Source organism: Zonotrichia leucophrys, chromosome 3, assembly GCF_028769735.1.
Source record: "Zonotrichia leucophrys gambelii isolate GWCS_2022_RI chromosome 3, RI_Zleu_2.0, whole genome shotgun sequence".
In the NCBI taxonomy this organism is placed as follows: Eukaryota; Metazoa; Chordata; class Aves; order Passeriformes; family Passerellidae; genus Zonotrichia; species Zonotrichia leucophrys.
This window is the reverse complement of record NC_088172.1, coordinates 39,057,109-39,085,082: the sequence shown is the minus strand read 5'-3', so window position 1 is coordinate 39,085,082 and position 27,974 is coordinate 39,057,109. Positions and strand designations below refer to the sequence as shown.

The window sequence follows — 27,974 nt, the reverse complement described above, 5'->3', positions numbered from 1 at the left end:
CACAAATTCTCTGTACATCATGTGCAATGATAATGGTAGTTCCCCATACACCTTACAGTTTCATTTATCATGCCCAGTTTGGCTTGTGAACATTTTAGGATTTATTAGTGCAAGATGTTTCTCTTCTCATCCTGTTTCTATTATTCTACTTCTCAGTTATCTTGCTTTTGTTTTCTGATACTATGATCTGGTTGTGTATCCAGCGTGTGTACTGGCTTGCCTTATCAGGATATTTCATTACTACACTGCTGTATTAATGAGATGTGAAGTAAGCCCAGTTACAGAAACTGCCCTATAATCAGTTCTACACATTTTGTATCGATGCTCTGTCCTTTTTATATAACCAAGAGGAATTTCACATTTAGTTAGCTCCTAAAATGCTTTAATAAATTAGGTACTCATTTATGACTCCTGAAACTGAAATTGTTTACATTTGATACTGTGTTAAATGTTCTTTTGTCTAGAAAATTAATTTTTTTATTGAGGGTGTTCTAGCATGACTGTCTTCCCCATGCTGTAGGACATACATGCCATAGCAAAGCAACAAATCTAAACTTTTCCAGTCCTGATTTTACTCTGTTCTGTATCTACGCAAAATTATTTGCCTGTTAAAATTTCTCCTGGATTATTTATGGGAGTCAACAAGTTAAAGCAGTGTTCTTGTAATAAAACCCATACTCAGTGCCACTGTCATATTGCCTTCCTACTTCATTTCCTGTCAAATTATGAAAATTTGCTTCTAGGTTGGCTTAATGGATCCATAATTGTCATGATCCGCCTTATTGAGGGTAAATCTGACCCAGATAGTATGAGATACCTATCCAAGGAAACCCTTTTAATTGTTTCCTGAAGTGATTGTGACTCAGCTGTTTCTATTTTTGCAGGCTACAGCATTACTGAATAGCTGTAAAGCTGCTTTTCTTCCTTTATTTCTTTTTTCTTAGCAAAATATGTTCTGTATTCCCAACATACATACTTGCATATCAACAGCTGTATTTATTTTTAGTTTCATGTGCAGTATCTGCACAGTCCCCTCACTTTATTATCCAGTTCTCTTCAAGTTCCATCCACTTCAAGTTGAGACATGTAACCGTTTTGTGAATTGTTTAGCAAAATTGTTTCACTTATTGTAATTTTATCACTTGACTGCTATTTTCAGTAGCATTTGGAGTTTCTTCTAAATATCACTGAACTTCTAAATTTCTTTCCCTGTCCATTATATCAGATATGAAGATCACATAAATCTTTCCCTACCTTTCAGCTGTATGCTCAAGTTATTACTTGTTCTGTCAAGAAAAAGCAAGAAGGGAAAAGACATTCAAATGTTGTTTGAGACCACAACATTTCTAGGCCTGTCTTGTATTCTTAGTGACTGGGATGTCTGTTTGGACTCATTATCCTTTGTGTACATTAAGAATACATTTTAGGGATAGTCCAGCACGTATCTGCCAAGTCCTTGCTATAACTGGCAGTTAACAAGTTCTCTTGTTTAAGCCAGTAGGGCCAGTGATTAGGCATTTCTTGACTTTGGAACACAGTGTATCACTTGGCTGAAATACAGTTCTGGATACCTGGAAGGTAATATGCAAAATTTAAAAGTCACATATGTAACATGGACAGCATTTTGCTGAGTAAATACTAGTGATGGTTCCTTATTTCAAAAAACATTTGAGAATATGTCAAATTTTCTTGGTGACTGAACTCCCTCTTTCATGCTTGAGAGCACCTTGCTACTCAGCCACTTAGCAAGAACAGCATTCAACCCAGCCATGTCCTTTCTTGCTCCTGGCAAATCTCCAAATTATTGATTGGCTGCTATGATAAGTGCACTATATTAAGTCAAAGGCATTTTAAAAAAATGTATTTGTAGAATGATTCTGTTATCAAGTAGACAAATGTCCAAAATTTCTAGTGTCCAGGAATCCCTGTAAAGGTTTTTAGTTGTAATACTTGCCAGTGTTATTGCACTGAAGCCTACAAAGCCTAACCTGAAATGGGCAGCAGTCACCTGAACCTGGTAGTGCTATCCAACAGTTTTTGACATCAGGAGTTCTGGACACAAGACACATTTTGTTATCCCATTCAGGCAGCTGATAATAAATGATGAAACACTTCTTTGAGTTCCATTGAGAAAACTTTCTGGTAAACATCAGACTTGGAGTATCTGCCAGTCAAGTCTGCCACTTGGACATAATGTGTTAAAAGCAGAATGATTGGTAGAATGCTTTTGAGAAACACTTTCTTTTTTTAAATCTTAGATTTGCTATTAGACACTAGTTTATATGGAAGTGGAGAGATCTGACAAATAACACTTCTGCACAGTCTAGCAGATATGTAATGTTGCAGATTTTTGCGAAGCTTGTGACTGTCATAATTGCTTTTCTCGCTTGTCAGCCTGTGCATGTTTTTATTTAACTGTTTGATTTTTTAATATAATGTGCATATTATTTAAGTCACTTGAGCATCCTGAAAACAAGGACATGTTTTCTGCCATGAGCAGAGCATGGAAAATTATTATGTGAAGTTTTAGAGTCCTTATCAGCACAGTTGAGTAACACCTTTCAGGTACTCCATGAAGTTAGTTTTTGTCTCTTGTGCTCTTGTGTGTTTAACATTACAAATACCTCAGATGGGGTCATTACAGAACTTGTTTCCTTAGGCTGTCATTAATATTGGTATTCTTCAGGGGTTTTAAGAGCTTTGATCTACCTAGCTGCATGTAGTGAGCACTTTTTAAAAAAAGTGTTGACTGCAACCTTAATTCATTGTCTCAACGTCTGAGAAACCAGACCTTGGGTAGTTTCTTTGAGCACAAGTTTCATCCTAAACTATAGTTTTTATCTCAGTGGATAGTGTGAACAAACTATTACATTCTTCAAAAATAAGGACCACTTTCTCTGTTCTCAAAATAATATATTTGGAGATCTTTATACAAAAGTAAGATGGATTTGTATTGCAGTTTTTCACCTAGTGTGTAGGAATAAAAGGCAATTTAAAATTAATTAGTATGAGTATCCCAAGTATGGCAGCTCAGTGTTGTACAACTCTGATTTGCTTCTTCAGAGAGTAAATTTCTATTCTCCTGCAGCTGGGTTCCTTCGACACTACCTCACTCAAGCCTGTCTTTCATATACCTGTATTACAAGTTTTATCTTCTGAACAAGTCACTTTACATGCCTTCTTACAAAATGAGACATAGATGCTGTGAAAAGCTTTGCCTGGGTCTTCCTAATTCATTGTTTTCTAACCTTGTTCTAATACAGATATTCTCAAATCATGATTTTGTCATTACCTAAACCACTACTTTTCTTTGCAAAACTAATTCATGCAATGTGAGACAGGTGATTAGTCTGTTGTATAAAGCAACCTGTATTGAACAGGCACTTCTGAATATACTTGAAGGCATTACAGCTGCTAATGACATGAAATAGTTCATATTTTCAATCAACCACCAGTGGGAGGAGACTAGACATGTTCTGATTTCTTCATGCTGTCTTCTCACCTGCTAAAACAGCACTGTAGCTGCTGAGGAAATGTGTGTTGATCAGAGAGACTGGGAAATGCAGTTACTTTGTGTGTTTTCTCAATATGTTGCACACATTTGTTTTAGGTGAGCAAAAGCACCAAACCTAACACCTGACCAAGCTGTTGCCAATACTCATTTGAACCAGTTCCCAAAGCAGCATGTAACCATGTTAAATAACTGTACTCCCCCCCTTACCACTTCATGGTTTTGTTTTATTAAACTTAAATTAAAATGTCAGCAGGGTCAGTTAAAGCTGCTCTGCTTTCATATGCCCTTCAGGGGTTTTCCTGAAGTGGGAACAAATGACTTCTTGGCCTTTGTGGCTTACCTGAAAGTTGCAGAAGCTTGTAGTGCTACTGCCATGACTTCAACTAGTGCAAGTGTCTAGCAGCTCACCTTGACAAGGATGTTAAATGCTGAGCTAATGAACCAGTGGTATTGGGAAGACATTCCCTCAAATCTACTGAAGAATTTACTGTGTGTCAGGTGTCTTTATCAACTTCCATGTAACTCTTTAGAGTGTGCAGTTTTGACTGCCAGCCCTGCCTTCATCATGAAAGTGTTAATGACAACTATAATGATAAATCCTAGATTTGTTTCAGAAAAGGCCTGTTATTATCTCAGTGTTTTTAATTTTAATAATATGCCATGTAAATTGAAATACTGTAGTTTTTGACAGAAAGGCTCCTCATCTTCCTTTCCAACCCCCATTAGTTTTGGGGTTTTTAAATTGTCTTTTAAAAGAGGAAATTAGTGAAAGTGGGAAGCTCAGATCTTTGATTTTGTATCCTCCAGACAAGTCAGAGCAAGTCTTTACCAAATTTCTGATGTCTCTGACCACTCTGTATCATAGTCCTTTTTGCTTGTTCCCAGAGGTGTTTCAGTTTTGTAAAGGGAGCTAAGAATTCTTGCAGCCTCTTTCCTCAGTCTTGTTTCCCAATGCTCTTGCGGTGATTTGTTACTGTGGGATCAAAATACAAGTTTCAGCTTGCCTCCAGTTCCTGTTGCCCACTGTGCAGGCAGAGCTCTGTTTGAATCCTGTGATGAGTGAACACCCAAAGTGTGTGACATGAAAAGTATACATTTTGAGAATATTGTGGGCTTGTTTCCTAGCTGGTGGCATGACTGGGAATGGAGGGACATGATGGCAGTGGATTGTCTTTAGAAGTGTGCATAGAATCATAAAATAGTTTGGGTTCAAAGAGACCTTTAAAGGTCATCTAGTCCAGCCCTCCTGCTATGAACAGGAACAGCTTCAACTGCATTAGGTTTCTTAGAGCCCTGTAACCTGGCATTGAATGTTTGCAGAGATGGGATTTCTCCCACCTGTTTTGACAGGCTGTTCCAGCATTTCATCCTCCTCATCATAAAACAAAATCTTCCTTATGTCTAGTCTAAATTTACTCTCTTTCAGTTTAAAACCATTACCTCTTGTCCTATTGCTATAAGCCCTGCTAGAAAGTTGAAGAGCTTGGAGTGGATTTTCAGTATTGCCCTAAAAGGGTAGGGTTTTTAAAGGGTAAACAGACTTTTACAAGATGGTTTCTGTTTGTTACCTTCCTCCATGGACTCCTTAAAATTTGTTCACTGACAGCAGCAGGTGGAAGGTCACTGACATTTGCAGATCTGAAAAGGCACAGCAGGAAGGTGATCAGATAATTGTACAGCAGTCTTGAAACTGTTTCTAGTATTTCAAGTCTTCATCAAAGCAGCTGTCCTGGTTAGCTGTATTAATTCAGCATATAGTAAGGTTGTTTATACTCCCTTTCTTATACATCAGGCTAAATAAAGAAAAAACTCCAGAAAAAATAGTTGTAAATGTTAAAGTGCTCTGTATTGTGCTGAACTGTGAATGGGAAAGAAAAATTCTTGCCACTGTGTTTTCTGGGTGCATGATCCTGCCTGCATACCTGGTCCTATTGGCTGAGTTATGTAGAGAATTTCATTTTGTGCTTGAGGGGAAGAACATTATTGTAATTGCTTTAGTAGTTGGAGTTATGTACCAGCTCTTTCTCTTCTCCTCACAAAAGAAAAAGCTAAACCCTTACAATTGAAGGTACAGATTTCTTATCTAATTAGATTTGAATATGATCATTAGTTTAAGAACTTGCAGGTGAGGATGGGAACTGATAATTCTGCATTCAGTTAGTCACTTCTGTTTCCTCAAAATAATTTTTGATATTAGTCCAGTTAAAAAGCAGTGATGATACATGTGTCAAACTCAGTGTATTGATAAAATTAATCTGTGATATTTATGTTGTCCCAGCTCTTTAATGTTGAAAGGTGTTGAGCCACAAAGTACCTGTGAATTGGAGGTGGATGCAGTAGCTGCTGACATTTTGAATCAACTGGATATTGAAGGTGAATTGTTAATAACATTCCATGTAAATAGTTTTAGAACAGAAACCATGTTGTCATAGTTCACTCTTCTTCTAAGGCTCATCTTAGCTAAATCACAATCCATATTTCAGTGTTAGTGAATTGTTGATCTTCAAATGTATAAAGTTTGAAAACAAATAGTTAACTGAAAGAAAGGAGGTTATAAAAATAGCATCTTATCAGAGCAATATAAAGAGGGTTTTTTTTAATGCATAATAGACCATTTCAGACCTATACCAAAAATAGTAATGGAAATACTAACATCATGTGTGCATGTATGCCTATGTATGTGCATACACCCATATATATATATATACACATTACTTGGTGGGAAGACAAGAAAAAGCCAAAGATCTAGATTACAAATAGGAGATCTAGAAAGCAAATGAAGTTACACCTTAAATTTTACATAATACTAAATCTTAGAGTAAGGCAGGAATGACAATTAAAAAATAACAGGCTAGAATGACAAAGAGATGAGGAAAAGTGTTAGAATCCAGTTTGGGGAAAGAATGCTTTGTCATTTTGGCAGATTTCCCTTCATGTATAATTGCATATTTCAGCCCAGATTGGCAGGAACCCTGGTTTGCAAGCTATATGGGAGGATGAAAAGCAGCGACGGAGGCAGAAATGTGAATCTTCTCAGATTAAGCCACCTGAGTCACAAGGTAAAAAAACCCAAACAATTGAGCAGCTGTTAATCCAAAACTTTGAATAAGAAGCAAGCAAGAGGACAGAATTTAAATTGGTGTATCATGTTTGAGGGATTTTTAGATGTACTGATTTTTTTACTTCCAGGTTTACTGATGGTCCAGTGTGTGTTTTCCAATTTTGAAAGCAAGATGATGTAACCCTGCCTAAAGCATCATGATTCAGCTGTCTGCAAAAACATTCTGACAGAATGAATGATAATGGTAGTTAAGATTGTGTGCTTTGTGATGGAAAACATTTAAATACCAACAAAGCTAAATCTCTTTATCCTGAAGCTTTCCATTGTAGTTTATGCACAAGAGCAGTTCCATTGAATTTCTGCAGAATTATAGCTAAGGTGATATTAGATTAAAATTCTAATAGGATAGACAAATTCCTGTCTTTTATGTCCCTGTTTTTATGTAAAATTCATTACACGGGGAGGATTGTGCTCTGCAACGTAATTGCATAGCGAGCAGGCTGTTCTCCATAGAACTGAGGCCATATTTCTTTTAAAATATGAATGATATTTGGCAAATAAGACAGAGGATTGAAAGAAGGAAAGAGGCAGGTTTCTGGCTAAGGCATACTACTTTCTGGTTGACTTTTTTCCTGTGTTTCTGTGTAATGTTATTGAGGCTGCATAACCCAGACTTCTCAAAAATGTTCACTGATTTTTCTTGGATGCTCACCTTGGGGTACTTGCATCATGATTTATAAATGCTGTTGTTACTCACAGTTGCATATGAGACCAGTTGGGAGTTTGTGAAGTATTTTAAAGTTTTTTTAATACGCTTGGAAAGTCAGCCCTTGGATTGGCACTGAAAATTAGCAGGCACTTCAACTTTGAGCCTTTTTCTAATAAAAATCAGTAATTTTAGCTGCTCTCTGTGTTGAGAGGTCAAAGTAAAACTGAATAACAAATATTTTTCAAATTTTAAAGACCGTGGATTTGTGCCAGCAACAGAGAGTGAAAAATTTTTTCAGAAGAGACTTAAGGAAATTCTCAAGCAAAATGACTTCTCTGTGTAAGTGTTTAGCCATTTGTCATAAAATATAGTATTCTATGCAAACCTTAAATATGTATTTAAAACTTGCTTTTCAATTAACTAGAACGTTGTCAGGATCATTGGACTACAGTAATGGATCAGAGGAGTTCTCTGCTGAGCTAACACTACATTCTGAGGTACTCTCTCCTGAAGCCTTTCCATGTACACCAGCTAATACAGTAGAAGTGCATGACGATAAACAGATGGGCAAAGGTGAGTTTTTTAATATCCTAATTGTTTAGGCATAAATCTATGCCATGGTTTGTCTGTTCATACTATTAACAGAAGTAAGCCAAGGAAGTTGTGATTGTTACTTATGAAAAACCAAAGAGTAGTTTTGGTTTCTGTTATTGTTAGAGTAAGCCTTTCTAAAATTGCTACAGTCAATAATGGAAATATAGTTGGATAGTTAAATCCATTCTGAAGTGGCTTGCTTTCATAATGTATTGATGTCTCTGACTCAGAAGTTTTATGCTTTCTCTTCTCTTTTTTTCTTTTAAAGATTCCAATAGGATGCATACTGATAAAGAAGAGGAAGCACTTATTAATGAAGAAGCAATTTTAAACATTGTGGAGAATAGTCAGTGCTTTCAGCCTTTGTCTCAAAGACTGAATCAGACTACTGTTTTCAGTGAGTATGACTGGAATGTCTTTTCTTCCAGACTATTTTATTGTTCCACAGTCTTTGTGTTCCCTTAGGCTACCCATAATGAAAGAAAGAAAGAAATTTATCTCAAGGAGTTTTTCAGGTTAAAAACGGGTTGAGACTTCACACACGCACAGACACATACCCTACCACCACCAAAACACACCTTCTGCTTTCTAAGAAGTGTCACCAGGACTATATTTGTAGAGGCTGCTCTGTTTGACTGGTTCAGTAAGCCCTGTCCTCTTGCCAGGTCAGGTCAATGCAGTCTCTTGTGGGTATTGCTCTTCCTTGTGCTCCTAGGGCTATAAGGCTGAAACTATCAGAATGAAGATGATTTTGACTGTCTGTCCATGATACTCTTGCAGTTACTGACTGCATCTTTCATAGTTAAGGTAGAAAATATGCATGTGATCTGTCCTTAGAGGCTCAGAAGAGCTGTCTGGAGGTACTGGGCAATAGTAGGTTGATAATGAGAGGCAAGTTGCAGCAGAGCATTTCCCAAAATTTTAGATACAAAGAATGGTTGAAGGCAAAGAAACAAGAAGCAAAATATTTAGGAGGAGGAGAAAAACCATGACAGTAAAATTGTGAGGCATGAGGGGGAAACAACCATAAAATAACCAAGAAAGGACCTTTTATGAAAAACTACGACGTAGAAATACTTCAAATACTCTAAAGGAGATGAAAAGCACATATTTCATGATGTATCTCTCTGTATGTTCCTTGGTAAACATAATGTATGATGTTAATGTGAATCTCATAGTGTTGGGCAGGGAGGAGTATTTAAAGCTGTGGTAGCCTCCATTTCTTTTGATACCTATAGAGTATCAGTATGTGCTTGGGCAACAGTATATGTCTGTGGGTAATACAATATACAACCTTGAAATCTGTTTTTGCTAAGAAAGGAGGAGTAGATGAAGTTAGATTTAGAGTGTAGTTTTATTTTGCAGAGAATAGGCAAGATTTTGATTATAGAAGTTTCACAGGCAAGGAATTGGATTTATTGAAAGAACTATAAGAAATTCTGTAAGAGCTGGCAAACATGAGCAGACCTGAGAAGATAAAAAGTGGCTAAAATAATATGTAGGGGGTAATAAATGTAATATGTACATTTGAATTGCTCAACCATATTGAAGTGATGAAATTGTCTTTTTTTTTCCATTGACTAGCTAATCAAATTGAGATTATATTACTTTATTTTTCTCTTTCTTTCTCTCCTCCCTTCTTGTCGTGCTGATTCCTGGTGTCTTGTGTGACTATGAGTAACATGCTGCATATTTATTTCTTATGCTCCCTCATAGCCTGCACCAGTGTTCACTTTTCCTCTAGACGAGTTGTAGTGCCACAGGGACTGTGAACCACATGACTTCTGCTATTCAGTGTGAATTACACCCCAAGGTTCATATTCACATGAAGTAGAGGTTGGAGTTTAATGATGAGCCTCACCAAAGGCACAGGAGCCAAGAACAGAAAGTATAATTGAAAGTGGGTTAATTCAAAAACTCTGGAAAAAGGGATGGTTTCTGTTGTAAAGGGTTGTGTGGTATCTTGTGAAGCCTTTACAAAATATGAAAAATGCCTTTCTCACCAATGTTGAGATCTATTTTATATAATTCTCAAGATCATTTTAATCATATGATACTTCCCAAGGAAAGAAATTAGAGATTATCATTCTTAAACTAGAGAAGGAGAGAGAAGTAACAAAGATGCCTAGTAGACTTGAGGTCATAAAATGATTATGAGGTCAGATGATAGGTAAATAGGAAGAGAGTGAGAAAAAATTGTGACTTGGAAGGATTTTTAAGAAAAAACCAGAAGGGAAGTGCATAAATTACTGTAAGCTTGGGTCAAATAAAAGAAATATGAAATTTATGAGAGGAGTGATGTCAGGTAAACTTTCAGTGTTTCAAGAAACCTTGGAATAAAACAGCTTAAAGTGACATGAAAAGGGAGCCAAAGTTGAGCATTATCTTTAAGATCAGAAGGAGGAATAGTTGGTCAAAATCATCATCCCTTTTCACAAAATGCAGTGACTGAAAGTCCTCAAGTGATACAGAAAAAAGTGCTCCAAGCTAATGCAGCTATTGAGCAAGAGAAGGCAGTGATGCTTCAGAAGATGTCACTCAAGCTAAAATTAAAGGGGAGAGCGAAGCTTTACTGAATATGAGGAGGTAATAGGGGAGTGGAGAGAGAGAGAAGTGAGTCCACCGCATCTGGTACAATCAGAAGAGTAGGGCAGAAAGAAAGTTGTCAAAGTTTTAGATACAGAGCTAGAAAAGATAAATAATAACATTTGAAAAAACAAGATATGAAAAGAGCTTTGTTTCTGTAGCATGCCTTGCCTTAGACAGTGAAAAACTAGATTTTTAAATGGTGAGGGGCTTTCTTGTTTGGTTTGGTTGATTTTGTTTTTTACTGGTAGACTGTAACTAGTCATTTACAAGTATAACAAAATATAGATTCTACTTGTATGGGCTTTTTCTGCAGTGGGCAGTAGTGCTGATGAGGCCATGATTGATCTGTTGGCTGGACTGGAGAGTGATGGATATCAGATAGGACATCAAAAAACACTCTCTCACCATCGTTCTCTTGGAAACTGGCGAAATTCTCAGAACAGTGATGATGAAGAAAATGAGCCACAGTGTGAGAAAGAAGAAATGGAACTTAGCTTGCTAATGTCCCAGAGGTGGGACAGTAGCATGGAAGAGCCTGGGCAAAAAAGGAGGTATATATTTTCTTTTCTTAATGTTTTTTTTCTGCCAGATCTTACCTTCCTCCCACCTTGTTTTCAAGTATGCTGTGGGCCCAATGAGATGTGGAGAGGTCTCTGTTAACAACATGGAAAAATCTGTGCAGATCTTGGGATGGAATGCACATTGTTTAGATGATGATGTGACTCATCAGTGTTATGTGGAGATAAAGATTAAGTGTTTAAGTTTGGCCAAACATAAGCTTCTAGTTTGCTCTTTGAGGAAGAATTAAGTGGGCTTTTTGTTCTACAAGTCCAAATACAAGAAAACCTTTAGTGGTAACTTGCTTGTAAGGTCACACCTTGGGTGGTATGCAAATGTTAAGGTGTATCTTGTACATCTTTTACTAAAGTCAATATTTAAGAAGTATTCATAAGAAGACTAACCAGGCAACCTGAGGAAGAAACATCCATTTGTTTCCATGTTCAAAGCTTAAATCAAAACATGAATGTTGTTCACTCTGCTTGACTGCTAAAGGTCAGCAACTTCAATATATTTAAGGCCAAGTTTCTTGGAACACCTTCTCAGGTTGTAATGACCTTTTGTACAGTCTGCACTGACAGGCATTGAAAGCAGCTATATCCAGTTTCTCTTGACCCCTGCTTTCAGCACAGCTTCTGATATTTATAATTCTGGTTCAAGTGTGAGGAACTTCACAGACATAACATTTTTTATTTGGGGTTTCTTCCTACATCAGAAATTGTAATCATACTATGTTTCAGAGAACTAGAGAGGTATGGAAATGCTTCTTTTATTTCCATAAAGCACATTAAAGTTGTAACAGGACCTGAAGTTAGTTAGTTCATTAGTCTCCTAGTTCTAGAGATAATTGATCTATAAAGCTACTTTTCCTATCTGACCTTTGATTTTCTAGGATATCTGACCTTTGTTTTTTTTCCCTGCAGTAGTCTGAAAAGTTGAAATTTCCATCCAAAACACTTCACATCAAACTTCAGTTTAGTGGTAGTTACTGTGAAAACCTGTATCTTGCAGAATTCATTAGCTCAGGCACAGCTCTGTATAGGCTTGACTGTACAGCTTCAGGAGTCAGGTAGGATTCTGAAGCAATTAACTGCTTTCATGCAGAAAGGAATCCTATTTAAAAGCTCAAGAGACTTGATGAGCTGTCTCACTGATCTCTTACTCGCATATGCCTACACCTTAATCCCAGACAGAAAACACTAGGGAAAATGTACATAGCGTGTGCTTCCACAGGGAGTGAGCTTGTGTTCAGAGGGAATTACAAGTTCTGTTTCACTGAGATCTCTACAGAATTTGGACTGATTTCAGACACAGGCCATGGGTATCTTTGCCCCCTGCATGATTCTGCTCATGTGTGAAGAACCAGTTTGATTCTGATGATGGATCTGACTTTGCTCGGGCTCATTCCATCTGTGTGGCTTCCTAATGCATCCTTGAATATCCATACTAAGGCTTTCCTGTTAGTGAGTGTTTACTAGTCTTACATGATCTCAGAAAATCTATTGTGCTGATGAGGAGTAACCACACCCTGTTGAATGAATTCAATGGCTTGGGTTTGATTTGTATTGAATTGGAGAAAAAAGCCCACCAAGACCTGGACTAATTCATGTATGGTGATATCTTTGTGTCACATAAATTTTCCCAGAATCCAAACTGATAGGCTTGAATGAGGAGAAATCCAAGTTACCTGCAGAGGTCATCTCCAGGCTGATTTGGTTTACTAAAATTTACAAAGGGATTTACCTGGGATTGCAGCATAATTCATGTTGGAAGACATCCTCAGTTTGATATTAATTTGCATATCAAGCTGATTGCTTTGTGCTGTGCTTTTCCATGTTTTGGGAACATAAAAGAGGGACAACTAAGCTCTCTTAGATCATGGAGACTAGCTGTGCTTGTCCAAGTCATGCTTCCAGACGTGAGTGGAAATGATGTGCTTACATTTGAGCCTGTTGTTTCTGAGCTAACAAATCTGTCCTGATCTAAATTAGCTCTGTGCTGACATTCAGATGTCTGGGGTGGTACCATACATATAATTCATGCTGGTCTAACTCCAGTCATCAAAGCATTCTGCAAAAGTAAACTGTATTTAGGTTATTGTGGATTTTCCTTCCTGTAAATTCAAAGCATTTGTATTTATATCTTTTAAGGTATTACACAAACTTAAACAAACAACAAACAAATTTAAAAACCCCAAACTTCAGTTCTTTGTTATGTATCTGTATTTCTTTTGTGTAGTCACAAAATACCTTACTTCTGGTAAGAATTTTGACTATCTCACACTTAATTTTAAAAAAGAAATCAAATCCCTAAGTTATAATATACTGCAGGATTTGTTCTTTGTGGTTTTCTATTGCATTCTATGATATTCTTCCTTCCCCAATGCCCATATAAAGCATACACAAAAAATCCAGAGAAGCTTTTCTTTGTAGATTTGCTTCTTTTTTTTCCCAGTGAATTTATGACTGTAAACATGGCAGTGTAGAACAGTTAACTTAGTAAAAGCAGCTTAAGTATTAACAACAGCTGCTTCAGAATATTCAGTGAGAAGTGGAATGAAGCATAGTTTTGTTGGTCATGATTTAGTTAAGCCTGCCAAGAGAGAGAATTGTTATAATACAGTAAGACTTCTTAACAAAAAAAAAAAACCCACAAAAAAGTAGACATCTGTTCACTAACAGCTGAACTGAAGTAATTTTGCATAGTTGGTTTAGTCCTCAAATTTCAAGCACTTTGAAGCAATGAAATTAAATTGCAGTAAAATTGATCTAAAATTAAACATCGAAATGCTTTCTCTGCATCTTCTTAAGTTAGTGAATCCTGCTGTTTAAAATGTTTGGCTACCACTGTTGCCTATTAAAATAGTAACATTGAATAATATTTTGACTTTCTCACTGAGAAATGTGACAAAATTTTTGTTTGCTTCCTTTCGCTCCCCCAAATTACACAACCATATAGCACCACATCCCATTGAGTTTCATGTTCCCTATGGCTCATGGTGTTTACTAATAGAAGTATTATGCATCAGTTAGTTCTTCACTTTCCTCCAGGTCAGCTGGCAAAAATATGCATCGAAGTTCAACAGAAGAGGATTCATCTTCGGAGGAAGAAATGGAGTGGAGCGGTAACAATATCCTAAGTAATCTCTCAATACCTCAGTTAGATGGAACTGCAGATGAAAATGGTGGTAAGTAAATGGAAAATCAGGTTTGGAAGTTGAATCATAGTTCATTTTCGCATCAAATTGCTAGTTCTCAAAAGTGCTGACCATTTTCAGTGTTTCAATTGGAAGGTAAAGTTCTCACAGATTGCAGAGCAGGCCCTTAACATCTTCCTTGAAAAACACTTGCATTTTAATCTCAGTGCCCTCTATGTATTACCAGAATCTGTTTTTCAAATTGTATTGATGATCCAATAAAGGACATAGTTTAATTAGTTCTTTGGAAAAAACCAAATATGATATTAAGAGTAATGATTCTGTGGGATCATTTATTCTCCTAGGATTATTGTAAATAATGAATGTATTACTGTGTAGATTTAGATGATTTTTTACAAGTATTTGCCACACATGCTAATCTATAGTGAGCTTTTGTTTGGGCCTGTGTTTCATTCTGCAGATTCCATATTCACATTTGGGACTGCATGAATTAAAACTATGAGTGGCAAAGCCACTGCAGAAGGAACTGCCTTTCAAAATCTGTAAATTAAAAAAAATTAATCTGTAGAGATTTTTTGCCATCTTTATAACATGATCAATATCTTTGATCAAATAACATTAGTCAACAGAATGTACATTTCAAAGTTAGGGAAATATATAAATAATATTATTAGTTTCATAAGAAAATCTGCAAGTCACATTATAATGTTCAGTTGAGAAAGTGAACTGTATGATCTTACTAGATAGATTATAGATAACCACAGCTATTCTTTTGTGTTCAGTGTTAAAACATAGTTTGCTATTTCCATTGTTTTATAGGTGTAATGGTAGGATTAATACATTATTTGATGTACTGCTAATATGGTATGCTTTTGTCAGATATACAATTCTAATTTCCTTATTTGCCATACTTTCTAATTTGTTGTAATAAGAGATGCTGCTGGCTGAAGAGACTGTTCCTCACGTTGGCTTAGAAAGCGTATTTCTGTCAACTTTTACACTGATTTCTTACAATATGAGATACAGTAAATTCAAAACAAATCTCAATCCAGGTTGTCTAAATTAGAAAATGCCTATCCACACATGAATCTGTGTCCATACAATCTGACTGACTGACAAGTATTTTTGCAGTTTTTATATCTGACTAGCCAGGTATTTTCCAGGTGTTTGTTGGCACCACCAAACTCCCATTTTCTGAGTTTTCAGTTAATCATCCTCCTCCTTTCTGTGGACTCCTACCTCCAAAGAATAATAGGCAGTGTCTCCCAGCTGTGTTTCCCACCTCAGGGGCTCTGTGTATGCATTAGAAAATGTTACTCAAAACAGATTGGGACTTCCTTTTATTTTTCTTGGCCAGCAGCAAATAAATTGCTAAGCTGAAGGCAGCATGAATCTAAGATGATCCCCAAATTGATTGAGGCTTACAGTAAAGGCCCAAAGGATCCCCAATCTAGTAAATTAGTGTGCAGCACATGCTTTCAGGTCATGTAGCATGTTTCATAACTCCTATCTCCCTTCAACATTTCAGCTAAAGATGTGGATACAAGAGGTGGAACAAATTTCTGTGTGCCAGGTGCCCTGGGGTAGCTGCCTCTGCAGTGGTACAGCTGCTGACAAACTACTTGTTCAGCAAGGTTATGAGCAAGCACACACTTGTTAATTTGTTACCACGTCTCTGTCCAAACTTGCCCCTGCAAAAAATGTGGTGAAAGTATCACCAAAAGAGATGAAAACCATCACACATACCATGTGATGAGTTTGCACAGGACAAATTACCACAGCACCTCCTGGTCTCAGATTTTGTGAGAACATTAATACATGGATATGAATCCATGGTCTAACTAACTGGTGCAAGCTTCTTGCATGAACACCTGAATGGGTGCTGTATTGCTCTGCTATATAGAAATGCAGGAAACTACCTATGTTTAGTGCACAGCACAGTTCATACAAAGCCCTTGCCATGTTGTGAGATGTGCTACTTTAGCTTTCTATGCAATGATTTTTCTATATGAGGAAGGTAATCTAAATAAGAATTTAGTTTTTCAGAGCCAATGAGTATACATATTTCTCAGGGACAAAACAGGGTACAAAACTTTTCTAGAAATCAGTCTGTTTTTATATAGTCATCTGAAAGCGATTGTGAAGCCTTCTTTCAGAAAGTCAGCATGAAATCTTTGACAATTGTATGCAAGTCTGCCATTGAGGAATAACTGACAAAATGCCTGAGACAAATGTACTGACAATGTGATTTTGATAAAGCAACTCATGTAGTCAGGATCTCTAGTTGTCATGATGATAAATGTAATGTGATTTGCAAATGTTTTGTTTCTTATTTGGATGGGAAGGCTTTCAGGAAAATACTATTACATTTTTTAATGCCTTAGGTTATTTTTTTTGCAAGAAGACTAGAATAAAATTGCTTTTCTTCCATTTCAGACAATCCTTTGAATAATGAAAGTTCTCGAACTCACTCCTCCGTCATTGCAACAAGCAAAATGTCTGTAAAGACCTCAATCTTTCACAAAGATGCTGCTACACTAGAACCCCCATCTTCTGCTAAAATTACTTTTCAGTGTAAACACACAAGTGCCCTTTCTAACCATGTTTTGAATAATGAAGATTTTGTAGAAGACCTCTCACAACCAAACACAGAAACAAGACCTGAACTTTCAGTCCATTCTCTTACAAAAGAAAGCACTTACTCAGCCAAGTACCCAACTCCATTCAGCAATAGTACCCATGCAGAAAACTCTCACAAAGAGAGCAACAAGAAAGATACTCTCCCAGTTCCTTCATGTGGAAATAATATTTTTGACTATGAAGATGATATTTCATCAGTGAACAGACCAATACCTAGTAGGAAGTACATTAGCATTAGGAAGGCTGAAAAGGATGTCTCTTTTATTCATGTGGGCCGCCATATTGGTGACAACATGTTGAATAAAAATTTATATAACTTTTCTGATATGAGCCACTCCAAAGGTAAAATGTCCTCTGAAGTAAATGAAAAGTCCAGCAGTGCAAGTATAAATAGTTTTTTTCCAGCAACAGTTACAGAAAATTGTGAATTGGTATCTTGTTCAGGAGGCAGTCGAACTGTGGTACATTCACTTGAAAATAACACTGATGAAGGTGGCCTTAATAAGCTTAAAATTAGGTATGAAGAATTTCAGGAGCACAAGGCGGAAAAGCCAAGCCTCAGTCAACAAGCAGCACATTATATGTTCTTTCCTAGTGTTGTTCTTTCTAATTGTCTCAGTCGACCACAGAAGTTAGCTCCTGTCACATACAAATTACAGCAGGGCAACAAACAGTCCAGGCTGAAACTGAATAAAAAGAAGCATAGTTTTATCAATCGTCAGGAGCCTGCAGGTGTAAATGATGTTGCAGCAGTGAAGGAAGGCTGCTATACACAAGGTAATGCCTGTAGTAACATTCCTGATAAGGATAGTGCTTTACCTAGTGACTTAGTTCAAGTTCCTCTCGAGGCTTTTGAAAACAAAATGCCTACAAGTACTGCTAATTACACTGACTGCCAGTTTGCAGATGGATCTCTTGAAACTGAGCAGTCATTTGGACTGTGTGGGAATAAGTACACGCTCCGAACGAAACGGAAGGTGAATTATGAGGCTGAAGACAGCGAATCGAGCTTTGTCGCACACAACTCAAAAATTAATCTACCTCAACCGATGGAAAGTGTTGAAAGTTTGGATGGGTCTCAGAAGTCTCGAAAGCGTAGAAAACTTTCTAAAAAATTGCCACCTGTTATTATTAAATATATTATCATCAATAGATTTAGAGGGAGAAAAAATATGCTTGTTAAATTGGGGAAAGTAGATTCTAGTGAGGAAAGAGTAGTACTCACAGAGGAAAAGATGAATTTATATAAAAAGCTTGCACCTTTAAAGGACTTTTGGCCAAAAGTTCCTGACTCTCCTGCAACCAAATATCCTATTTATCCACTAACACCAAAGAAAAGTCACAAAAGGAAAGCAAAACATAAGTCAACCAAGAAAAAAGCTGGAAAACCACAAAAAACAGGTAGTACAAATATTAAAAGAACTTTATCTTTCAGAAAAAGGACTCATACAATTCTTTCTCCTCCTTCGCCCTCCTACAGTGCTGAAGCTGAAGACTGTGACTATAACTATAGCGATGTTATGTCTAAGTTAGGTTTTCTTTCTGAGAGAAGCACAAGCCCAGTAAACACATCTCCACCTCGCTGCTGGTCTCCCACTGATCCAAAAGCAGAAGAAATTTTAACCAACCTGGACAGAGAAGCTTTATTTAATAGGGGGCCCAATATCTACAACAGCAAGACTGTTAATAGTAGTGTAGGAAAAACTAGTAGGGCAAAAACTCAGGTTAAGAAATGTAAAAAGAAATTTGCTAGCCCCACTGTATCTACCAAGAAAAAGAAAAAGATTAATCAGGTTGATAAAACACCAGATGATGGAAAGAAGAAACCTAGAACAAAACAAAAAGCAGCTGAAAAAGCGTCCTCAAGAAAACGCGTTGTATTTAAAGATGAAAAAGAAAGTAGTCACTCTGCTACAGAAGTCAAGTTTGTGCTAAAGCATCAAGATCCTCATGAGATTTCTTACAACTCTGTCTGCTCTCAGCCACTTCACAACCTCAAAGACAGTCCTCTTCCTGGCTATTCAGCTGGATATCTGCCGTCAGCGCAGCTGCCTTCAGCTGATGCACAAGGTAGTTCATCGGGCTGTTTTCACTCACTGATGGAAATTGATAAGCCTGTAGATGCACAGTTTTTGCCTGCTCCACGGGAAGACCCTCATCCATCTTTCACATCTACTCTCACAGCATCTGGAAGGGAAGTACCAAAAATGAGCTCTCAGAGGTCCAGGACTCAGAGTGCTATATTTAGAATGAAGGACTCTGCTCTCATTCAAAACATATTTGATCCATCTAATCACTCAACTCACATAACACAGAATGCTCATATCTCAAAAGATAAGACTTCTCCAAAAGCAGAAGAGAGAAAAAATTTTCAAATCAGATATTTGCCACCAGCTGGGAAATTAAATGAAACTCGTGACTCTCTGGACACAGCAAAGATGGATCAATTACATACCACTAACTATTTGCATTGTAAAGACAATAATCAACAGCAGATTTTTTGTTTACCAGACGCATCCAAGCATTCTGATCCTTGTTCTTCTATTCTTAAGCCATCTGAGGAAAACCCTGGGCCACTTCAACTGCCTAAAAACTGTTTAGTAACATCTTTGAAGAGTCCAATGAAGCAGTTAAATTGCGATCAAAACCAGAGAGGGTTTATTTTGGATATGTCACATTTTAAACCAGAAACCACAAAACAAAGGCCTCTGTCAGAAACAACCATGCAACCAAAACCCATCTCCCAGTACAAAAACAGGAATATAGTGGCCCCATCAGCATTTGGTGAAGGACAGTCTGGTCTGGCTGTTTTGAAAGAGTTGCTCCAGAAGAGACAGCAGAAAGCTCAGAATGCCAGTATTGCACAGGAGCCATTGCCAGACAAAACGCAGCTGAGCAAGGGCATACCATGCCCTCTTGAACAGAATAAAGCCATCAAAAGGTCACGACCAGTCACATCATCAAGAAAATCTCGTTCTCCCAGGAGCACAAAACCTAAAGAAAAAACAGCAAAACTTGCAAAAAAGGAGTCTTCAAGCCAGCCGATGACTAATCGCACTGATCATTCTGTATCTAATGACAGCCCCATTTTCTTTTCAGACCCTGGTTTTGAAAGCTGCTACTCACTTGAAGACAGCTTATCTCCAGACCACAATTACAACTTTGATATTAATACTATAGGGCAAAGTGGATTTTGCAGTTTTTATTCTGCAAGCCAGTTTGTCCCAGCAGATCAGAATTTGCCCCAGAAATTCTTGAGTGATGCAGTTCAGGATCTTGGTTCTGGACAAACAACAGAAGGTGACTTTCTATGTCATAATGACCAAAAATCTGAGGAAGAAAAGCAACATTCTTCAAGCACAAATAAATGGATACGGTCTGGTTCCCTGAGCCCTGAGCTTTTTGAGAAGACCTCGCTAGATAATAGTGAGAACCACTGCCATAGTCAATGGAGGAAAAACATTCATTCTTCAACTTCTAGATCTAGTTTTATTGATACCTCTTGTACCCAAGAGACTGAAGTCTGTTTAAATGAAAAGTTCAAATTGAATATAAATACAGTAAATAAAGAGAGATTTCTTAATCTTTCTCAGCCAACCTGCTCAGACTGGATTCAAAGCCACCTTAGAAAAGAAACCACTTTTGAACCTTGTCAACCACTTGATTCAGTTAATACCTCTTTTACATCCTTATTGTCATCACCTGATGGTGAACTTCTAGATGCAGCTTCTGAGGATTTAGAATTACATGTTTCAAGAAACAATGAAGCATTAACTCCAACTCCAGATAGTTCACCAAGATCAACCAGTTCTCCCTCACAATCCAAGAATGGAAGCTTTACACCACGTACTGCTCACATTCTTAAGCCTCTCATGTCCCCACCCAGTCGTGAAGAAATCATGGCAACTTTGGTGGATCATGATCTTGCAGAAACAGTCTATCAGGAACCATTCTGCAGCAACCCTTCAGATGCTCCAGAAAAGCCAAGGTACTGTGTTAAATGCATTCCTGTCTACCTGTAATTGTGATTATATTGAATTTAAAATTCCTGTAAACAATTTTATGCTGTTATGTGGCACGGATGCTTGAAAGATCCCATCTGATATACATCCATTTGAAGTTGAAAGTTACTGTGCTTCCGGTCCAAATACCCATTTTCTTTCATGATACTTCAGATTTTTTATTGCATATTGTTGTAATAAGTGGGAATGTGCCTTCATGGTTTGTAAAATAAAAATACTGCCCATGGGAATTGCATAGTGAGAAAACTAGTTAGTAATACTCTGCTTTTCTGTCATCTGGAGGATTGCCTGCAGTGCAGTTTGGAGTAAAACAGTAATTCAAACTATTTTTCTTCACAGGGAGATTGGAGGGCGGCTTCTCACGGTGGAAACCAGACTTCCAAATGACCTCCCTGAGTTTGAGGGGGACTTCTCATTAGAAGGTCTACGACTCTGGAAGACTGCATTTTCAGCAATGACAGAAAGTCCTAGACCAGGATCTCCTCCTCATTATGGTCACTCTACTGTTCATAAAAGAGAAAGTAATAGCCATAAAACTAGTGAAGACAAAAAAATAGTTATAATGCCATGCAAATGTGCTCCAAGCCAACAGCAAGTTCAGATATGGCTTCATGCCAAAGAAGAGTATGAACATTTCAAGAAATTGCCTAAGAATCATCCTGCTGAGCAGGCAAAGGCAGATGAGAATTTCAGCTCTGCAGAATTGTCTGAGGAGAAATCTATAGAAGTAATAAAAGTAGCTAAAGATTTGAATTTGTCTAGCCTGGAAGATGAAAGACCTATTGTGCCTACAAAGACTTCTCCTGCCTCCGTGGCAGAAAATACGAAAACACAAACCAAGGAAAACTGTGATAAGTCTATAAGCACCATAGGAACTTCTGTAAATACTAAAAATGATGTAGACTCTAATAAAACTTCATGTGCAAGCAAGACACACACTACTTCAGCTCTAGAACATGATAAGGAGGAGGAGGAGGAGGAGGAAGATTATTATGTCAGTTACAGTTCTCCAGATTCTCCAGTGCTTCCTCCTTGGCAGCAGGTGGCATCTCCAGATCCTAAACAGTCCAGTTTAGAAGACACAGAGTGGAAAAATCAGAATATTATTTTGTCTTCTGGGGAAGGAAACGATGTTGGAAGTACACAAAATTCTCCATGCACCCAGGAGAACATTCGGACATCCTTTGATACATCCCCACTTCCAGTTAACGAAGATCCTGGAAATTCTGAATCAGTTCATCTACATAGTACACCCATTGTGCACAGAAAAAGCCAAGATGGAATACCTGAAGTTCTTGGTTTTACTCCTTTATCTGCAGGTAAATCCATTAAGTGATTCTAATTATACATACATTCGCACACAAACACACACACAATTCTAAATATATTTCTTTCTACATAATAAGAAAAAAACTATATCTCTGCGAAAATATATTTAAAATTAGTTTTTAAAGGAAAAGTTCTGTGCATTATTGCCAAAGTAACTATTGAATTATTGGAAAAGTCTAGAAGTAGAACATCCATTTGCTTCCTAACAGTCTCTAGTATCTGAACTGTGAAGTGCTGGTTAAAAGCTTAATTTAGAAGTTTTGCTTATTTGGAGGATTTTTTAATCTTGTTGACTATATTGCTTGTATTTAAAAAAAAAAAATCTCAATGTAGAGTATGAGTAGGATTGCAGTATTCAAGATGATGATGTGAGGCTTTGTAACTTATTTATGTTCCTATATGTCCATAAATACCAAATTGTAGTAGTTGTGCTATGGATTTGACAAAGGATGAAGCTGTATTTGCTTATGTATGTAACATTTGTTTGGAATGTTAATGAAATGCCTCTTTTGTTCCTTGCATGTTGTTTGATGCCTAGACAATACTATTGAGGCTAAGTAGTCTTTCTCTCCTGTTTACAGTACCAAAAGCTCAGAAACTGAGCCACAAGAGGGGAAGTAATACTGATGGTCTTCGAAGAGTACTTCTAACCACACAAATGAAGGTAAATTAACATTTTCTGCACAGATGTGTTTTATTTTGTGGTATATACACATTTCCATTCTTTCTTCTTTGCTTTTTTTGTCTTTTACTATTAAGATCTTGAAAATACATTTGAAATTATATGGTGCAAATGTTGTAGAATCAGAGCACGCTAAAGTTGGGAAGAAATTTATGAGTTTAATTTGGGGGAAGCGTGTGTAAGTTGGAGATTGAGAGTGCTGCTCTAGGGTAGTGAGAAACTAATGAGACGCCATATAAAGATGTTTTGCTCTTTGAGTTACAACATCCTTTTTAAGTTGTAGTGTGATTTCCCTTTTTTATATATATAGATATAGCCAGACCTGTGTATATTTGTATGTTTCTATTTGTATTAGTTTTCAGACAATGTTCTAAGCATTTTCTGAAAACAAAGAGGGCAGTTTGTGGTGTGCCAACAGAGGAGAAAAGGGTTGGACTTATTTTACGTAAACGGTTTCTGCTCTCCATGTTGAAACAGAATGGAGGGCTAGGTGCATTACTGGAGTGACCCAGTAGGTTTTTTTCTTATTAATATATTCACTTATTTCAAGGAGGTACTTAATTTACCTTTATTTCAGTGCCTTAAAAAGTAGTGACTGAAACAGGGTTTTTAGACAAATTGTTGCTCAAGAGAGAATAGAGAATTGCTGGTTTCAATATCCTCAGACTTCCAAGAAAGCCAATATGTGTGGGACTGGTTTTGTTTTTTGGTAGGGTTCTGTGAGTTTTTGATTGTTTGGGAGGTTTTTTAAGTATTTCAAACTGCCTCTTGCTTTGCTGTGAATTAAAATTATTCCTAAAAAGCAGAAAGTTACAATGGTTGTTTGTATATTGAAAAATTAAATGAGCAGATAGTTAAAGGTTGGGGACTTTTTAGTAATTTACAGTGTAGCATTTGCATTTTCATTGATAAATTTGTATTTAATATTGCCTATTATTTAATATTTCATTTGAGTTTAGCAACCTGTGTTTTCTCACTATCCTGTGATTTTTTTTTTCTTCCCCTGCCTGATAAGAATCAATTTGCTGCCCTCGGTGCTCCAAAGAAAGAGACTTCCCAGATTGAAGGACCATCTTTAAATAATACTTACGGTTTTAAAGTCAGTGTGGAAAACCTGCAGGAAGCAAAATCTTTACATGAGGTAACTTTATTCTTGCATGTCACTTTTTAAAATTATAATTTATCAAGCCAATTTTATACTGAAAATAAAAAGTCATTTTCTCTTGAGTTCCCTAAGTGACTTAAAAATGAATCAGCGTCTGATGTCTGTGGCTTATAAGTAGTTGATCTACCAGTTTCAGCTTGATGTCCAATGCCTCTAACAGTATTGAGCTAGACTTCACAGTATTTTGGTTGAGAAGATGATAAACCTCCCTTTAAAAATAAAAATAGGGGAAAAATCAGAAGGAAGAAATAGTAAGTTTTGCATAAAAGCATTACTTGAAAAACTAGTTGACCATAGTTTTCAAGGATTGTTTCCTTAAGAAATAAGGCATCTGGCAGCAATTAGTAAGGCCCTCCTGGTATTTCTACTTGTTACCTTCTGAACCTGTTGGACAGTTTCTACTACATATAACAGAAGGGTGCCTCCTATCTCAAAGGTGGTCTCTTTATATCTGTCTAATGTAGGTGAGTGTTTGGTGTGGGGAGAGGAATCAAGGTGCCTGAGAAAGGGAAGCAGTGTAAGTACAGTACTGCTGTGTCTGGCTGCTGACAGGGCAAGCAGCCTGTGTATATGTGCTCCTAGACAGTCTGCACACCTGGAATTAGCTGTTGGCCAGTTTATAGAGGAGATAGGGAGATAGCACTGAGTAATGGACATGAGAAAAGCCACAGTGATCGTGGGGGAAATGGAGATGGAGTTTTGATAGTAAAATTTTACCCAGTGATGTTTGTAGCAATTTATAGCATGCAAATCTGGAGGAAATCAGGCTGCCCCTAGAGCATCCTATATACACAGAAATACTTTTAATTTTTCCCTCCTAATCTGTCCAACCTCTCCATTAATCCACATTATGAGCAATACTATGCAAGACAAAAGAGTAGCAACATGGTGTTGAAACAGTATTAGATAATACTGTCTTTACTGCACAGTCAAAACTTCACAGTATATAGGGATTAGCATTTTCTAAATGTAAACCATTCTGCAAAAAACTCTGGCAATATGATGTGAAAGTTCTGAAGGCAAAGTTAGGTATTCTCCCTACCTTCCTGTAGGGCTTAGTCTTCATGATTGTCTTGTGTTAGGGAGGGAAGGGAGAAAAAAGACCAAGAGTGATTATTTGTTCTTGATCAATTCAGAAATGTGATTCATCTCAATATACAAAGGTATTTGAAAACACTACAGGAATTTACAATTGTTGAAGTTGAACATTATCTGGTTTTTGTCTTATTTTCTGCTTTTAGTAGAAGAATACAGTACTCAGACATAAATACTGAATTTTCATAACTGACTATAAAGCTGTGTTTCATGATGAATCTTAGTTTTTCCTAAGATGGTGGTATTTGCAAAAATGTGAGATCCAAAGATGCATGGTTAATCACTTCTGTTAATTTTAGGGTGGAACCTTGTAGTTACAATGTAATACCACCATATAAATGTCGGCACTGTCCTCGTTTGCGCAGATGTCTCTTAATTTTTTTAAGAAACCTGCAGAACAAACTAACATACTGTCTTTATTTGTTGCTAGGTCCAGCACCTTACCCTCATCAGTATGGAGTTACATGCTCGAACAAGACGAGATTTGGAACCAGATCCAGAGTTTGATCCGATCTGCGCTTTATTCTACTGCGTCTCATCAGACTCAGCACTGCCAAATACTGATAAAAAAGAAATCACTGGTGCTATAGTGATTGATAGAGGCAGGACACCATCAAGCCAAGGTTCCTATTTCTTTTTTTCATATGATATTTTACAGAAATGCTATTTCATAGTAATCAAACAGTAGCAAGCAAAATGTAATAGAGTATCTATATTACGACGTATTTCATTTAATTTTGTCTTGTTGAATGGCCGTATTAAATATGGAGTTTTCCTGCTTATATCTTCCAAAGAACTATTGCATGGGCTGTAAACCACAAATAGCATTTGCGTGTGCAAAATATCCATGTTTGTGTGCTTGTGGACAAGCTCCTGCAGTGTTCTAAAAGTGTAAAGAGGAAAACCTGCCTTTAGTTTCCTACTCAAGTTGCTGGATAGCTGCAAGTAGAAAATGTTAAAAGCAAGACAGTATGTTTTATATTTTACTTAAGGGTTATTTTTGTGGTTTTATCTGATCCTTTTAGGATCTAAACAGGGGCCCTTATTCTATTGTACCTTTTTGGCTTTGTTTAGACCAGTGATACTCAACCTGTGGCTCTAGAGCCGGATGTGGCTCTTCATGGCCCTACAGGCGGCTCTCGCAATGTAGGCATCTGATCGGCGCTCCACTCTATCAGGCAGCGCGGGGAGCACTGAGCAAATGGACCAGCAGTGTGGGAGTCGCTGAAGTTCCCCCTCCCATAGGGGGAAAGAAAAGGAGCTGCTGGGATCCCCCCACAGGTAAGAGTAGAGATCACCTCCCACCCAGCAGCTGTGGGGCAGAATGGGGAAAAACTTGCCCTTTTGCCCCTTGCACCCCTCCACCCCACTCCCTCCTAGCAGCCAGAAGGGATTGAAGACAGAATGCTGCTGGGAGAGAGGATGCTGATGTGTCATGTCGTGATGTATCAATGTGTGGTGGCATTAAGGCAGCATCATCACACATTGAAGTGTCATGATGGAAAAAAAAAATCCATTGATATTTGATTTTTATGGTGCTCTACAACTCCATTTTATTAAGAAGTGGCTCTCCAGCTGTTAAAGGTTGAGTACCACTGGTTTAGGCTAGTAAAAAAAAAAAAACCCAACAAAAAAAATCTCAAACCAAAAAACATCCCCAAAGTAGTCCTCTTTCTTTCAGGGTTTCTTTGGCAATGTGAATGTATATCAAACCACAAAATACTGTCTAAAATTTTAAGCATGGACAAAAAACTACAACAAAAAATAGCAATAAGGCAACAGCTTCTTGTTTCACCAGTGTATTTTGTAGATACTATATCATGTTAAGCTAAGTTCTTATTATTCTCAGTGAATTTTATTCTGGTATTATATGCTTGTTACTATCTTAAAAAATATATTTCTATTACCTTACTGAGATTTTTCCACAGTATAGCCACTATGGCTCCCTAGGTGTGTATGCCACTGAGAGTTTATCAAGAACTGTAAAAAGGTCCAATGATACTTTGAAAAAATGAAGGTTCTGATCTGGTTTTCTTAGTGAAATAAAATGATGTGTTTAAATGTTATTGTAACATTCGTTGCTTTAATTGATGTGTGCTGTCAATACTTTATTGGTTAGAACTTTTTGAGTTCCCTGTGAAGTGACTTGGCATTGAGATACATCTTTTTGTTTCCCTTTTGTGTTATTATTGCTTTGTAAGTCGCAGTACTTGTTTTAACATTTATTTCTGAAAGCACACCTTTCTTAAGTCTTAAGAATGTGTCAAAGTAGAATGCCATTTAAAAATTCCAGTTCCTAAAATCTGCATTGTCACTGTAACAGAGCTCATACTACCTGTTGTGTAAGAAGAGTATGTGTTGTGCATTATTCATTTAAAGAAAGTTTTTTAATATGGAAGGCAAATGCTGAGTTCCTACGTGCATACAAATTTATATATTACTCAGACATTATCAATGCGGACATTCTTAATGTGCACTAAGTGAGCATTTGGTCATGTTTTTCCATTTCTGTCAGTAACTTAGTGTGCTGGAAAAAAAGAACTATACTGTTATAAAGCATTTTCATTCTGTAAGGCATTTTGCAAAGCAGTACTCTGAGATAGCAATTAAAATTATATTTTGCATAAAAACAGTGTGTGAGCTGTCATATAGTCTTTTAATATTTCTTATTAAAAGTAATTTTCCAGTAGCTAGACTCCTGTGCATGTAAAATAGTGAAAATTCTTGTGACTCAGGTTTGTTTCTATCTGAGAATCTGTGCAAGATTACCACTATGGCAGGATTCTACAAAGTGAAAAGAAAAAAATTATTCCACCCAAGAGGAACAAAATAAGTTCATGGAATTAATTGTGATAATTA

General features: G+C 37.1%; 1 protein-coding gene across 2 annotated transcripts in view; it reads left to right on the top strand.

Moving 5' to 3' along the window:
• Positions 1 to 27,974, top strand: part of REV3L (REV3 like, DNA directed polymerase zeta catalytic subunit) — a 112,502-nt gene that overhangs the window by 51,118 nt on the left and 33,410 nt on the right. The window contains exons 6-17 of one of the 2 annotated variants that reach the window (XM_064707898.1): positions 5,793 to 5,887; positions 6,469 to 6,573; positions 7,539 to 7,623; positions 7,709 to 7,857; positions 8,147 to 8,275; positions 10,781 to 11,018; positions 14,076 to 14,209; positions 16,619 to 20,810; positions 21,184 to 22,163; positions 22,755 to 22,837; positions 23,871 to 23,996; positions 25,546 to 25,738. In XM_064707898.1, the coding sequence (XP_064563968.1) occupies positions 5,793 to 5,887; positions 6,469 to 6,573; positions 7,539 to 7,623; positions 7,709 to 7,857; positions 8,147 to 8,275; positions 10,781 to 11,018; positions 14,076 to 14,209; positions 16,619 to 20,810; positions 21,184 to 22,163; positions 22,755 to 22,837; positions 23,871 to 23,996; positions 25,546 to 25,738 (6,509 nt within the window). Of the gene's footprint in view, positions 1 to 5,792; positions 5,888 to 6,468; positions 6,574 to 7,538; positions 7,624 to 7,708; positions 7,858 to 8,146; positions 8,276 to 10,780; positions 11,019 to 14,075; positions 14,213 to 16,618; positions 20,811 to 21,183; positions 22,164 to 22,754; positions 22,838 to 23,870; positions 23,997 to 25,545; positions 25,739 to 27,974 lie in introns of both variants that reach the window. The other variant, XM_064707897.1, reaches the window with a different exon arrangement.